The 15187-nt window shown below is 38.0% G+C and overlaps 1 protein-coding gene across 45 annotated transcripts in view; it reads left to right on the forward strand.

The window, feature by feature from the left end:
* The window catches only part of RAPGEF6 (Rap guanine nucleotide exchange factor 6), a 240722-nt gene that overhangs the window by 31628 nt on the left and 193907 nt on the right, over positions 1-15187 (forward strand). For 42 of the 45 annotated variants that reach the window (XM_035290921.3, XM_035290932.3, XM_035290926.3 and 39 more), the window contains exons 2-3: positions 2301-2371; positions 3616-3672. In XM_035290921.3, coding sequence (XP_035146812.1) covers positions 2301-2371; positions 3616-3672 — 128 coding nt within the window. The remainder of the gene's footprint in view (positions 1-2300; positions 2372-3615; positions 3673-15187) is intronic. The other 3 variants (XM_035290925.3, XM_035290929.3, XM_078364890.1) reach the window with 1 other exon arrangement.

The following is a 15187-nucleotide window of genomic DNA, read 5'->3' on the forward strand; positions in this document are numbered from 1 at the left end:
GGGCATGGTGGTGCGTGCCTGTAGTCCCAGCTACTTGGGAGGCTGAGGCAGGGGAATTGTTTGAACCTGGGAGGCAGAGGTTGCAGTGAGCTGAGATCACACCACTGCACTCCAGCCTGGCAACAGAGGAAGACTCTGTCTCAAAAAGAAAAAACAAATAGTCTTTTATTTATTATCTTGTTCTGGGGAATGGGACAGAGGTTTCCACTTGGCTTGATCCATTGTGATGGCTTTTACCACACAGGTGATGGACCCATTGTGGCAGGTATTTTAAATGCCAAATATATAAATTCGAATTATAAACTGAGAGAGTAGAGAATGACCATTATTAGGTGGATCTGCAGGCTCAGTGGGCCCACTATGAGCCACGCTTTTGCCATGACACTCTTTATTACCTGCATTCAGCATGTTCTACCCCATAGAGCCTCAACTGGGATGATTATTTTAATTCCATTCAGTTGGTAGCTGGGCTGCTCTGAGAAGGCATAACTTACATATCTAGTACCTTGGTGTTATTCCATGTGGGCTTTCTGTCTCCCCAAGGCTAGCTGGGGTTTCTTCACAACATTGGCGGTCTCAGGGTACTTGAATCTTGTACATAGCCTCACTTCTATTACATTCTTTTGGTCAGAACAAGTGACAAAGCCAACCTAGATCTATGGGGAGGGCATATAGATTCCAATTTTTGATGGGTTACTGGCAAGACTGCATTGCAAAAGAGCATATGAGATAAATATCTCTGTGGCCATCTTTGGAAATAAAGTTTACCATATGACTGCTTCGTCTGCTATCTTCCAAAATGCAGTAGACCTTTCTCATTTGCCATGGTTTCTTCTTTTAACCTATTCAAATCCTTCTTTTATACTTAAACATCTTTTTCACTGTTATTTTTGTAATGATTTAGCAGAAGTAAGCGTGGTTGTTCAGTTGTTCAGTCCACTGTGGCTAATTGTGATCTTTGGAATTAGAGATTATTGCTATATTCTCTCTGTTTTTTTTTTTTTTGAGATGGAGTCTCTATCACCTAGACTGGAGTACAGTGGCCAATCTCAGCTCACTGCAACTTCCTCTTCCCACACTCAGGCCATCCCTCCACCTCAGCCTCCCGAGGAGGTGGGACTACAGGTGTGCCACAAGCCTGGCTAATTTTTTAAAATTATTTTTTGTAGAGACAGAGTTTCACCGTGTTGCCCAGGCTGGTCTCTAACTCCAGGGCTCAAGCAATCTGCCTGCCTCAGCCTTAAAAAGTGCTGAGATTACAGGTGTGAGCCACTATGCATGGCTTGTTGTTTTTCTTTTTTTCTTTTTTTTTATTGTACTTTAAGTTCTGGAACCAACCCAAATGCCTATCAGAGATATACTGGATAAGGAAAATGTGGCTTGTTGGTTTTCTTAATGGTTCTGTGTTGTCTTACTAACCTACTGGAAAACAAGTTGTCTTTAGTTTCTCCCCTACTACTCCCGCTATCATCTGATAATTTTCTTGGCCAGTTGCATATCAGAGTGGGAAGGCAGTGTTTGGAAGTGGTTTGCCCTGGTATAAAGGCATTATTCCTTATAGGAAATGGGAAGTAACTTTTTTTATAGTGAATTTAAACTTGTCTGCTTTTTAGTCTTAAACGACATCAGTGGTACAATACCATTTGCTGTCAGGGATCTGTAGACTGTTTTCACTTTCTTCTGCTATGTCACTGCTCCTAGTTGAGGTTATACCATGTCATCCTGAGGTTTTTGTTGTTGTCGTTGCTGTTTTAATACCTAGTTATCTGGGTGAAGAGTAGAGAAAGATTTTCTACCTCTTTCGCATAGTGAACAATAGGATTGTACCATTGGGCATCTTTTTAATTTAGTGGTAGATCATGTCATTTTGAGTCTGTTTAGAAAAATTCTTTAGAAAGTCATATTTTAAGAGGAATATTGATAAACTGGGTCATCTCTAGAGGATGGCAGCCAGGATATTTGATATTAAATATTTGGAGGCCACTAAAGAAGAAATGTTTCCATCTGCTTAGAAGTGAAATAATGCATTAATATGCTTTCATATATAATAATGAGTTTTGCATTCTGGCATTGTTTCAATGAATAGAGGCCACTGGTGGTGTTGAAGAGGAGTTCCTTTCAGAGCCCAGTGAGGTCTTTTCGGCCTTTTCCAGTCTTTTATAATTCAGAGGTTTTAGGATTTTTCCATAGATAACAGCTCTGCCATAAGTAGTTGTTTGCTTAAAATCAGAATTGTGGGGTGCCTTATATTTTAAATAGTATATTTGAAAAATAATCTAATTTTTTCTTCTGTTCCACAGGACTTAAATACTATTTATTCTTATCTTCATGGAATGGAAATATTATCAAATCTCAGGGAACATCAGCTTAGGTAAGTGTGGTTCTGTATTTAAGAGCACATGATGTATAGCCGTTCATTAATTTATTCACCAAATACTTGTTAAGCACCTTTATATTCCTTATTGTTTTAAGCCCTTGGAATATACAATATAGATTAGATCCCTGGTTTCCAGGAGTTTATATTTTGGTAGGGGTGATTTTGGAGTTGGGGGGAAAACACTGACAGTAAAAACTGAATTTGTCTTTCTCATTTCGGTTTTTCTTAGCTGGGACCTTAAGTCGGAACTAACATTTAGCTGTGGTTTTTGGCTTCAATAAAATAGGGATAATAATAGTATCTTTGTTGAGGTGTTTTGAGGATTAAATAAAAGTAAGTACCTGAAACAAAACAGTGCTGAGGATGTGCTAGCTAGTAAAGGCAAAACTCCTGTTATCTTTTTGTAGTTTGTATTGGTATTTATTATGCCAAATGCTTCAGCTGGGTATGGTACCTTGTATTACAGTGTTGTATTAAAGTGGAAGGAGCAGGAATCTTGATTTGGCCTAAGCTGCTGAGGACAAGACCCATAAACTTTCTGAACCCCATTTTATTGTTCTAAAAAATGGGCTGGCTATCTGTCCTGCTTATTATAGATCATTATGATTGTATTTATAAAAACAGTTTAGAGTGCTATAAAATATTTAACTGTATAACATTTCAATTAAACATGTGTTCCCATCATGAACAGCTTATCCAGTGACTTTTCCTGGGTATTAATCAAATTTCTGATATGGACCAGATTGATAAAATATAATTGTTAAGGATTTATTATTTACTATATATTTTCCTGTATAACATAATTCAGCTGTTAGTGTATGCCAAATAATTATATCAAGAAGAACGAAAACTGAAACTTTAGCATTTTGTAATACTCAAAGTATTTTTTTATTGTAAACCGATTTATATATTCAGCAATGTTTTTGTATGTACATGCCTCTGTCAGTAGCTGTTCTTCACACTGAGGATTCAGTAATGAACCAGACAGATTGTATTTTTTGTAATAAAAACATTATTTAGTGCAAATTGACAGATTTTATAACGTACATAGAGTATTATGGTTGATGCCATTGAATATTATCTATTATTGCATTATATATATATGTGCATACATTTCTAAACTCTTTGTAGTTTAGTGAAAACAACCTGGTAGATCTGGTCACTGTCTATTGTAATTATAACAGAATTTTAAAAACAAAATGTAAGATAAAATCTTCAAATTTTTTTAAATATGTTAGATTAATGTCTGCAAGAGCACGCTATGAGAGATACAGTGGCAATCAGGTTCTCTTTTGGTAAGTATTTCCATAATTCACTTAAACTAATTTTTTATGTTTATATTTTAACTGTTAGCATTGAAATTCATTTGATTCTGGGACCATTCATGTACAGCACGTTGAAAAATATTTGTAAATCATGAAGTATATAACATGCATAGAATACACCAAAAGTGTACAGTGCAATAAATTTTTAATAAAGATATACTAAATGTGCAGTGAGTACTCGGATGAAAATAGAGCATATCAGTTTTCCAGAAGGCTCTAATCAACTTTCTTTTTGAAAGGTAATCACAATTCTGACTTCTGTCACTATAGGTTAGTTTTGCCACTTATTGAGCTTGCTATTGAGAGAATCTTTTTGTGAGGCGTTTTTACTTAACAAATCTCCAAATTTTTCTTTGTTTTTGCATGTGTTCTTTTTCACTGCTGTGCAGTATACTGTTGTGTGCAAATAGTGATTTGTTTGTCCCTTCCGCTGTTAATAGTTGGGTTATTTCTAGTTCATGTGTGTGTATGTGTATGTGTGTTTGACATGGAGTTTCGTTCTTGTTGCCCAGGCTGGAGTGCAATGGTGTAATCTCAGCTCATTGCAGCTTCCACCTCCTGAGTTCAAGTGATTCTCCTGCCTCAGTCTCCCGAGTAGCTGGATTTACAGGCATTACCTACTATGCCCTGCTAATTTTTGTATTTTTAGTAGAGATGGGGTTTCACCATGTTGATCAGGCTGGTCTCAAACTCCTGACCTCAGGTGATCCGCCTGCCTTGGTCTCCCAAAGTGCTGGGATTTCAGTTATGAGCCACCATGCCTGGCCGATTTCTAATTTTTAGTATTATAAATAATAGTTTCTATTAACATTCTGTTCTGTTTATATCCTTATTGCTTATTCCTGTTGAGCATATTCCTAGGAATAAAATCATGATCACATGCCACATAAAGTTGTTTTGGTCAACAGTGGATTATTGTGTCACAGTATTCAGTATTCAGTAGAGTAACATGATGTACAGGTATGTGCACTAGGAGCAATAGGCTATACCAATTGCTATACACCTACTATATACCTACTAGGTATATAGTAGGCTATACCATCTTCTAGATATGTGTTAAGTACACTCCATGATGTTCCCATGATGAAATCATCTAATGATGCATTCCTCAGAAGGTATCACCATCATTAAGCAAGGTGTGGCTGTGGTGGAAATGTGCATGTTTAAATTTTGGAGATTGTAACAGTTTTCTAAAATTAGTTGTGCCAATTTTAATACCCATTAGCTGTGTATAGTAAGTTCCAGTTGCTCTACATGTTTGATAACCCTTGATATTTGTGTTTTATTGTTTGCTTATTTTGAATTTTTGCTACCTACTGCTGATTACATTATGTTAGCTCATTGTGATTTTATTTTACATTTCCCTGTTTACTAATGATGAAGTCTATATCATTTCTATTGATCTGTAAAAATTATTTTTGAATTCTGAATGGAAGTCCTTTGTGTGGTATGTTTATTGCAATATCTATTTCCACTGTGCCACCCTTCCTTCTCTCCCTCCCTCCCTCCCACCCTCCCACCCTCCCTCCCTCCCTCCCTCCCTCCCTCCCTTCCTTCCTTCCTTCCTTCTTTCTTTTTTTTGAAATGGGGTTTTCCTGTGTTGCCCAGGCCAGACTTGAACTCGTAGGCTCAAGAGATCCTCCTGCTTCAGACTCCCAAGGTTTACAGGCATATGCCAGTACACTCAGCTCTTTTTGCTCTATTATTGGCATCTTTTGAGGAAGAGAAATTCCTTTCTCAACTTGTCCCCTTTTGATTAGGGCCTTTTGTGTCCTGTTTAAAAAAAAAATCCTATCTTTCCTTGCTTCATAATTGTGAAGATGTTCTTTGTTTCTCCTCTGAAAGTTTGGTGTTTTGTTTCTCAAATTTAGACCTACAATTCATCTTGGAATTGAGTTTTACTTCTGATGTGAGGTAGAATTCAAGATCCATTTTTCTTAATTTAAAAAATATTTATTAGTAATTTTAAAATTAATGAGAAACCCATCACATTTTTTTTTCTTTTTTTTTTTGAGGCAGAATCTCATTCTGTCACCTGCTGGAGTTCAGTGACATGATCTTGGCTCACTGCAACCTCTGTCTCCTGGGTTCAAACAGTTCTCCTGCCTAAGCCTCCTGAGTAGCTGAAACTACATGTGCATGCCACTGTGCCTGGCTAATTTTTTTTTTTTTTTAATTAGAGATGGAGTTTCACCACATTGGCCAGGCTAATCTCAAACTGACCTCAGGTGATCTGGTAGATGTGTGCAGGGTCACCCTGTCTTCTGTACCTCCTGGGAGAGGGGCTGCTGCTGTGTGGTGCCCTGTTTGATCGGTAATGCGTTCAGGAGTCCACGCCAGGCACAGCTGGGGTCTTGAAACGCTTTGTCATGCTTCTTCAGTACCATGGATTTGAAATGAACTCATCCTTGCTGTGAGCATCCAGGATCCCTTGAAAAGTTTATCTATGACTTTGAAACTGGCAACATCACCCCAGAATTACAGTCAGCCTTATTCCCCTTCACCTCCCAGTGAATGCTGAGAAGTTTCAGAACAAGCAGAGAGCTCTATTTTTAGAAGAAATGTGTTACATTCAGAAATGATGAAACCAAATCTTATATTAAAAGGCAAAGATGATGGAAAAAAAAAAATCCCCAAGTGCTGGGATTACATGAGCCACCACACTAGGCCTAAGCTGTGTGTTTTGATATGTGATAGCATGAGTTTGTATTCAGTAGAGTAACTAAGGCTTGTATTCAGGCTTGTTCTTCAAGATTGTCTTGTCTATCACTGTTGATTTGCCTTTCTGTGTAAATTCTAGATTCAGATAGTCAGTTTCCACACAGAGGTATATACAAGAAAGCCTGTGGGAGGCTGTGAGCTTTGGATTAGGATAGCATTAAGTCCACAAATCAGTTCAGAGTGAAATGACATTGTTGTTATAATTAATCTGTCAATAGGTAAACATCTATATTCTTCCATTTATTTAGTCTTCTTTAATTCTTTACAGCAGTGTTTTAGGAGGTTGTTTTTTCTACATATATAGTTCTAACAGTTTTTTTCTGTACCATTTTAAAGATGTTTAACCATGTTCTTGCTTCTGTTTTGTTGAAGAGTCAGTAATCAGTTTTATTGTTACTCCTTTGCAGTTAATATGTTTTTCCTCTGACTGCTTCTGAGATTTTTCTTGCTTTTTGCTTTTCAGCAGTTGTGTCTAGTGATGCTAGGTGTGGTTTTCTTTGGATTTATTCTGTTTAGGGTTTATAGGTCTTCATGATGCCCTAATATGATATCTTTAATCAATTTTGGAAAATTCTTATTTTTTAAATTATTGCTTCTTTCCTGTTTTCTCTTTCCTCCTTCCTGCTTTCTTTGGTCTCATATTTCCTTTACACTGTTTTCCATCTTTCTGTCTTTTTTTCTCTCTATGCTTCTATCTCCCATTTTCTACTGACTTATTTTCTAATTTGTGAATTTCTGTCTTCTGCTGTTTCTAGTCTAAAATCCCCACTCATGGATTTTTAAGTTTTAATTGTAGTTTTTCAATTCTAGATTTTTATTTTTGTTTCATAGATACTAGTTCTTTGGTTGAATCCTTCATCTGTTTTTCTTTTTCTTGAACATACTGAACATATATAGTAAGGTTTTTTCCTATTGGTTTTAGGTTATTTGGTCCCATTTCCAGCAGTGTTGATAATTTTTAACTTTTTAATTGATACATTATAGTTATGTATTTATGGAGTACAATTTGGTATTCAAATACAGTTATGTGTTACGTAATGTACAAATTAGGGTAGTTACCATATTCATCACCTCATGCATTTAATCTTTTTTTTGGTGGTGAAACATTCAGAAGCCTCTCTTCTGGCTATTTTGTAATATACAATACTTGGCTGTTAACCATAGTAATCTTACTGTGCAATAGAACACCAGAACTTATTTCTCTTATTTTGTTGTAACTTTGTGCCCCCTAACGAACCTCTCCTCATCTTTCCCTCCCACCTCCCCATGCAGCCTCTGATAACCACTGTTCTACTTCACTTCTATGGGACCAACTTTTTATTTTTTAGATTCCACATATATCCTGCAGTATTTGTCTCTCTGACTTATTTCACTTAGCCTAGTATCTTCCAGTTCCATCCATATTGCTCATATAACAGGATTTCATTCTTTTTCATGGCTGAATGATATTCTGTTGTATATATATACCCCATTTTCTTTATTCATTTTTGGACACTTAGGTTGAGTCTATATTTTGGCTGTTGTAAAATATGGGAGTGCAGATATTTCTTTGACATACTGATTTTATTTCCTTTGGATATATATCCAGTATTAGGATTGCTGGATCATCTAGAAGTTCCATTTTTTATTTTTCTAGGAAGCTCCATATTGTTTTCCATAATAACTACTAATTTACATTCCAACCAACAGTGTATAAGTGTTTCTTTCTCCTGAAATCCTCTCCAACACTTGTTTTTTTTTTGTCTTTTTAGTACTAGCCATTTTTACTGGAATGGAGTGGTGTCTTGTTATGGTGTGGGTTTGCATTTTCCTGGTGATTAGTTTATTTAAATGTTTTTTCATATACCTGTTGGCTATTTTTATGTCTTTTTTTCAGAAATGTCTGTTGAGCTATTTTGCCCATTTTTAATCAGGCTTTTTTTTTTTCTTTTTTTGCTTTTAAGTTTCTAATATATTCTGGATATTAGTGCACTGTCAGATGTATAGTTTGCAGTTATTCTCTTCTGTTTCTGTAGATTGTCTATTCATTCTGTCAGTTGTTTCCTTTGCTGTGCAAAAACTTTTTAGTTTGATATATTCAGATTAGTCTGTTTTTGTTTCTGTTGCCTGTGTTTTGAGGTCTTCATTTTAAAAATCCTTGCCTAACATAGTGTTGCAAAGCATTCTCTTTATTTTCTTCCAGTAGATTCATGGTTTCAGGTTTCACATTTAAGTCTTTAATCCATTTTGAGTTGATTTTTGTATATGGTGAGAGGTAGGAGTTTAGCTCATTCTTCTGCAAGTAGATATCCATTTTCTATGTGTTCTTGGCATGTTTTTGGAAAATCAGTTGTTTGTAGATGCATGGATTTAATTCTGGGATTTCCATTCTGCTCTCTTGGTCTGTTTTTTTGTTTTGTTTTGTTTTGTTTTTGTTACAGTAACTTTGTAGTATATTTTGAGGTCTTTTAATGGCTGAAAGTGGGGTGTTTGAATTCCCTGCTATCATTGTATTATAGTCTTTCTCTCCCTTTAGATCTAATGATACTTGCTTTACATACTTGGGCACTCTAGTGTTGGGGGTGTGTGTGTGTGAATATATACTGTAAATATAAATATGACACAATTATATATTACATAATGATCATACAATATATATCATAAATAACACATAACTGTTATATCTTTCTGTTGAATTGATCCCTTTATCATTATATAAATCACCTTTTTCTTCTCTTTTTATGGCTTTTGACTTTAAGTATAGCTACTCCTGTTTGTATTGGGTTTCCATTTGTGTGGGTGCCTTTTTCTATCCCTTAACTTTGTGTGTGTGTGTGTGTGTGTGTGTGTGTGTGTGTGTGTGAGAGAGAGAGAGAGTGAGAGAGAGAGAGAGACAGAGTCTTGCATTGTCGCCCAGGCTTGAGCACAGTGGCGCGATCTTGGCTCACTACAATCTCCACCTCCTTCATTCAAGCTATTATTGTGTCTCAGCCTCCCGAGTAGCTGGGGTTACAGGCGGACACCACCACACTCAGCTAAGTTTTGTACTTCTCAGTAGAGACAGGATTCTGCCACATTGGCCAGGCTGGTCTTGAACTCCTGACTCAAGTTATCCACCTGCCTTGGCCTCCCAAAGTGCTAGGATTGCATGCGTGAGCCACTGCTCCCAACCTCTATCCCTTTTCAATCTATGTTTGTCTTTAGCAGTGAGGCAAGTCTCTTGTAGGCATCATACAGTTGGGTTTTATTATCCATTCAGCCATTCTATAACTTTTAATTGGAGGAACTTACCCAGTTACATTCAGGGCTGTTATTGATAGGTAAGGACTTATTTCTGCCTTTGTGTTAATGATTTTCTGGTTGTTTTATAGATTTTTTTTGTATCTTTCTTTCTCTGTTCATCTGTGTGGTTTTATGGCTCACTGTGGTGCTATACTTTGTTTCCTTTCTCTTTCTACTTTGTGTATCTGATATAATTTCTTTATGTTTACCATAGGGCTAGCATAAAGAGTCTTGTTACAATACACTATTTTAAGCCGATAGCAAATTAACTTTGGTCACTGTATTACTCCATCTCACATTGTCATAAAGAACTACCTGAGACTGGATAATTTGTGAAGAATAGAGGTTTAATTGATTCACTATTCCACAGACTTCACAGGAAACGTGACTGGGAGGTCTTATGAAACTTACAATTATAGTGGAAGGTGAAGGGGAAACAAGCACTCCTTACCATGGTGGAGCAGGAGAAGACAGAGAGAGAGGAAGGGAGGGAAATGACACACACTTTTTAACCCATCAGGTCTTGTGGCACTCACTATCATGAGAACGGCGTGAGGGAAATCAGTCCCCATGATCCAGTTACCTCCCACTAGGTCCCTCTCACACATGAGGATTACAATTTGGCATGAGATTTGAGTGGGGACATAGAGCCAAACCATATTATTCCACTCCTGGCCCCTCCCAAATCTCATGACCTTCTCACGTTTGAAAACCAATCATGCCTTTCCAGCAGTCCCCCAATCTTAACTCAATCCAGCATTAACTCAAAAGTCCAAGTCAAAAGTCTCTTCTGAGACGTGGCAAGTCCCTTCCACCTATGAGTGTGTCAAATCAAAAACAAGTTTTAGTTACTTCCAAGATACAATGGAGGTACAGGCATTGGGTAAATGCTCCTGTCTCAAATGGTAGAAATTGACCAAAGTAAATCAACTACAGGTCTCATGCAAGTCTGAAACCCAGCAGGGCAGTCATTAAATCTTAACGCCTCAAAATAATCTCCTTTCACTCCATGTCTCATATCCAGGGCACACTGATGCAAAGAGTGGGCTCCAAAGGCCTTGGGCAGCTCTGCCCCTGTGACTCTGCAGGGTACAGCCCCTGTGGCTGCTTTCATGGGCTGGCATTGACTGCATGTGGACCTACCATTCTGGAGTCTGAAGGACAGTGGGCAGCTCCACTGGGCAGTGCCCCAGTGGGACTCTGGGGACTTCAACCCTGCATTGTCCCTCCACTCTGCCCTAGTAGAGGTTCTCTGTGAGGGCTCTGCCCCTGTAGCAGACTTCTGTCTGGACATTCAGGCGTTTCCATACATCCTCTGAAATCTAAGCAGAGATTTCTAAAACTCAAGTTTTGCCTTCTGTGTACCTGCAAGCCCAACAGCATGTGGAAGCCACCAAGGTTTGGGGCTTGTAGCCTCTGATTCAATGGCCTGAGCTGTACATTGGCCCCTTTGGGCCATATACTTTTTAATGAGCAAATCTTGTGAGGGCTCACTATCACAAGAACAGCATAGGGAAATCTGTCTCTGGGATGGAGTGGGAGCAGCTGGGATACAGGGCACCATGTCCTAAGACTGCACAGAGTAGTGGGGCCCTGGGCCCAGCCCACAAAACCATTTTTCCCTCCTTGGTTTCTGGGCCTGTGATAGAATGTGCAGCCTTGAAAGACTCTGAATTGCCTTGGAAATATTTCCCCCATTGTCTTGGCTATTAACATTTGGCTCCTCTTATGCACATTTCTGCAGCAAATTTGAATTTCTCCCCAGAGAATGGATTTTTCTTTTCTACCACATGGTCAGGCTGCAAGTTTTCTAAACTTTTATGCTCTGCTTCTCTTTTAAATGTAATCTCTTTGTTCATGCTTATGAACATACACTTTTAGAAACAGCTAGGTCACCTCTTAAATGCTTTGCTACTTAGAAATTTCTTCTGCCAGATACTAAATCATGTCTCTCAAGTTCAAAGTTCCACAGATCTCTAGGGCAGGGGCAAAATGCCACCAGTCTCATTGCTAAAGGATAGCAAGAGTGACCTTTACTCCAGTTCCCAGTAAGTTCTTCATATCCATTTGAGATCACCTCAGCTTGGACTTTGTTGTTTATATCACTATCAACATTTTGGTCAAAAGCATTCAACAAGTCTCTAGGAAGTTCCACACTTCCACGTCTTTCTGTCTTTTTCTGAGTCCTCTAAACTGTTCCAGCCTTTGCCCTTTATCCAGTTCCAAAGTCACTTCCACATTTTCAGATATCTTTGAAGCAGTGCCCACTCCTGGTTCCAGTTTTCTGTATTAGTTCATTCTCACACTACTGTAAGGACTTCCTGAGACTGGAAGTAATTTATGAATAAAAAAGGTTTAATTGACTCACATTTCCACAGGCTTAACAGGAAGCATGGTGAGGAGGCCTCAGGAAACTTACAATCATGGTTAAAGGCAAAGGGGAAGCAAACATGTCTTACCATGGTGGAGCAAGAGAGAGTGTAAGGGGGAAAATGCCACACACTTTGATAACTCACTGTCATTAGAACAGCATGGAGGAGGTCTGCTTCCTGATCTAATCACCTCCCACCAAATCCCTCCCCTGACACATGAGGATTACAGTGTGACATGAGATTTGGGTGGGGACACAGAGCCAAATCATATCAGTCTCACAAAATTACTCCAGAATGTTTTTTGTCTTCCCCAACAATTTATACTGTTGTATTAATGTATACATTTATCTATTGGATGTTTCTTAGCCATTAATTGTAGCTCCTGCTGTTTTTAACCACTTTGATTTTCAGCCTTCATACTGGAGGACTGAAAAATTTACATAGCACCGTTACAGCATTACAGTATTCTGAGAATGATTATAAACTTATCTCTACTGGTGAGTTTTATACTTGCACATGTTCTCATGATGTAATTATTTTGTTTCCAGGTATAGCACTCCTACAGGCATTTCTTGGTGATGAATTCCCTCAGTTTTTTTGTCTTACCAGGTCTTTATTTCTCTTTTACTTCTGAAGGATAGCTTTGTTGAGAAATGTGTTGATAATATAATTGGAAGTTCTCTTATATGTTACCTGATACATTTCTCTTGCAGCCTTTAGAATTCTCTCTCTGTCTTTGACTTTTGACAGTTTGACTATAATGTGTTTCAGTATTTTTTGAGTGGTCTAATTGAGAATTTTTGAGCTTCCTTTATCTGGATGTCTTTATCTCTCCCTAGACTTGAGATGTTTTCTGTTATTTCATTAAATTGGCTTTCTGTGTCATTCTCAATTTCTTCTCCCTCTGATTACCCCTATAATGCAAAAAATTGTTCACTTAATGGTGTCCCGTAAGTCTTAACAGGATTTCTTCATTCTTTGTTCCTTTTTTTTTTTTAAACCCTCTAACTGGCTTATTTCGGAAGACCTGTTTTCAAGTTCAGAAACTCATTTTTCTGCTTGAGGTGGTGTGCTGAGCTCTCAGTTGCAGTTTTATTTCATTCATTGAATTCTTGAGCTCCAAGGTTTCTGTTTGGTTATCTCTTATCTTTATCTCTGTTGAATATATCATTCAGATCATGAATTGTTTATTGATTTTATTGAATTAATTTTCTGTATTTCTTTGTGTCTTGCTTAGTTTCCTTAACCTCATTATTTTAAATTTCTTTATAAGGCATTTTTAAAATATTTTTTCTCTGGTGTCTGTTGCAGACCTAACTTACTTTATTTATTTGGTGATGTCATGTTTCATTTTTGGTTTTCATGTGTTTTGTGTTCCTTATGTTGATATCTGTGCATCTAGTTGAATGCTTTTTCTATTTTATGGTGTAGCTTTCATAGGGAGACATTTTTTTTCTATAGATGGATTCTAGGGTGGTCTTTGATTATAGTACATTGACTTTTGTCCTGGGTGGACTCAGTAGTATGGTCTCTATGCAGTTTCTTCAGCTATAATCCTTGTTAGCAGTGTCTGCAGTTGCCTCAGTGCCATAGACTGGGGAGTTTGACACTGCTGTTGTGGTTTTGCTAGGGGTGGGGTCACTGGGCTAGTTTTTAGGCTTGCATATTAGGACATGGTGGGCCAGCCAGCTCTTTATCAGTTTCATGCTGTGCAGGTCTGCCTATTCTTGGGAAGCATATTGCTACATGGGTTTAGATTCCGGGTCTTGGCTTTTTCTTCGGGCCTAGATTCTGTGTGTCTGGTGTGTTGATGCTGCAGGTACCCGTGTGACTATAGTGGAATGACAGTAGGGTCTCAAGAATGGAGAGAAGTAGTAGCTGCTGGCCTGCAGGGCAGGATGAGCTCTGGCAGTGGATCTGGTTTCAAGATGGCATTGGGCCATAGCCACTCAGATGGTGGATGTGGGGCATGCATAATGTGGGCTTGTACTCTGGGGCAGTGCAGCTTTGCGAACTCTTGAATCTCTCCAAACTGGATTTGGGGTCTGTGAAGATTGGGGTCTCCCTGTAGCAAGGATTTCTGGCATCTGGTGGCTATGGGGACTGCTTGGGGTCTTTACCTTGCCTTTATCCTATATACCAAAGTTCTCCTGACTTTGAGCTGATCCTAGGTGTGGAGACAAAGTGACAGAGGCAAAGGCCTTGGTCTCTAACTATCCTGGGCTTCTGGGCTCCTCGAGGATTTTGTCACTCCCCTGGTGCTATCCAGTGTACGGTGACTATTGTTAAAATATAGCCATTTATTCATTGTTTTGCTCCTTTTTTTATTGAAGGGATAACTGTCAGGTAAACTCTAGTGGCCATCTTGTTGACATCAGTCTCCAGCATTGGTAATTTTTGACTTCATGCCAGACACTGTATGAAAAGTTGTAGAAGTGCTATGTCCCTTTCTCTAAGGAAATATTTAGATATTTTTTGTTTTGGCTGGCAGAGTATAGGCAGATACCTTGATGTAGTTGAGAATAAAAAGTGGATTGATGTGCTAGCTTTTAGTGGAAATTTTCTTACTGCTTTTGTTTTCTCAGTAAAACAGAAAACAAGATAATGAGTTGAGAGTTTAGATGAGGAAGACTATATTTTGCATCTGAAGAAAGGAGACAGTGAATGGTCTACAGTAACATATTATGGTTCCTAGGCAGCTTTGGGAGTCCAACTGAAGTTGGTGATAGTTACGTTTTATTCATCAATCATACTCAGCTATGGGGGTAGAAATGAAATAAGCAAAAAGTTGGACTTATTCATCCACTAAATATAATAAAATGAGCATAAGGAGAATTCAGGGAGTATTTATAAAGGAGTGATTATGTAATTTAAAACAATTTATGGTGGGTACAGAAGGAAGGGATAGAAAAGAGATGATAGAATCATTGTGAGATGATAGATAGATTCTGGGAGTCTGGTTGATAGAGTAAACTAGAAAGAGAGGGCTGACAAAAGAATGGGATGCGTGAAATTGAGATTATGAATGTCTTATAGTTATTTCTGAGGCAAGGTTTCTGGTGACAAACCGTGGAAGTGAGTGAGTAAAATAAAGTAGAGGATAAGACCTTTAAAGAAGAGATTAAGAATTT

This window comes from Callithrix jacchus, chromosome 2 (assembly GCF_049354715.1).
Source record: "Callithrix jacchus isolate 240 chromosome 2, calJac240_pri, whole genome shotgun sequence".
In the NCBI taxonomy this organism is placed as follows: domain Eukaryota; kingdom Metazoa; phylum Chordata; class Mammalia; order Primates; family Cebidae; genus Callithrix; species Callithrix jacchus.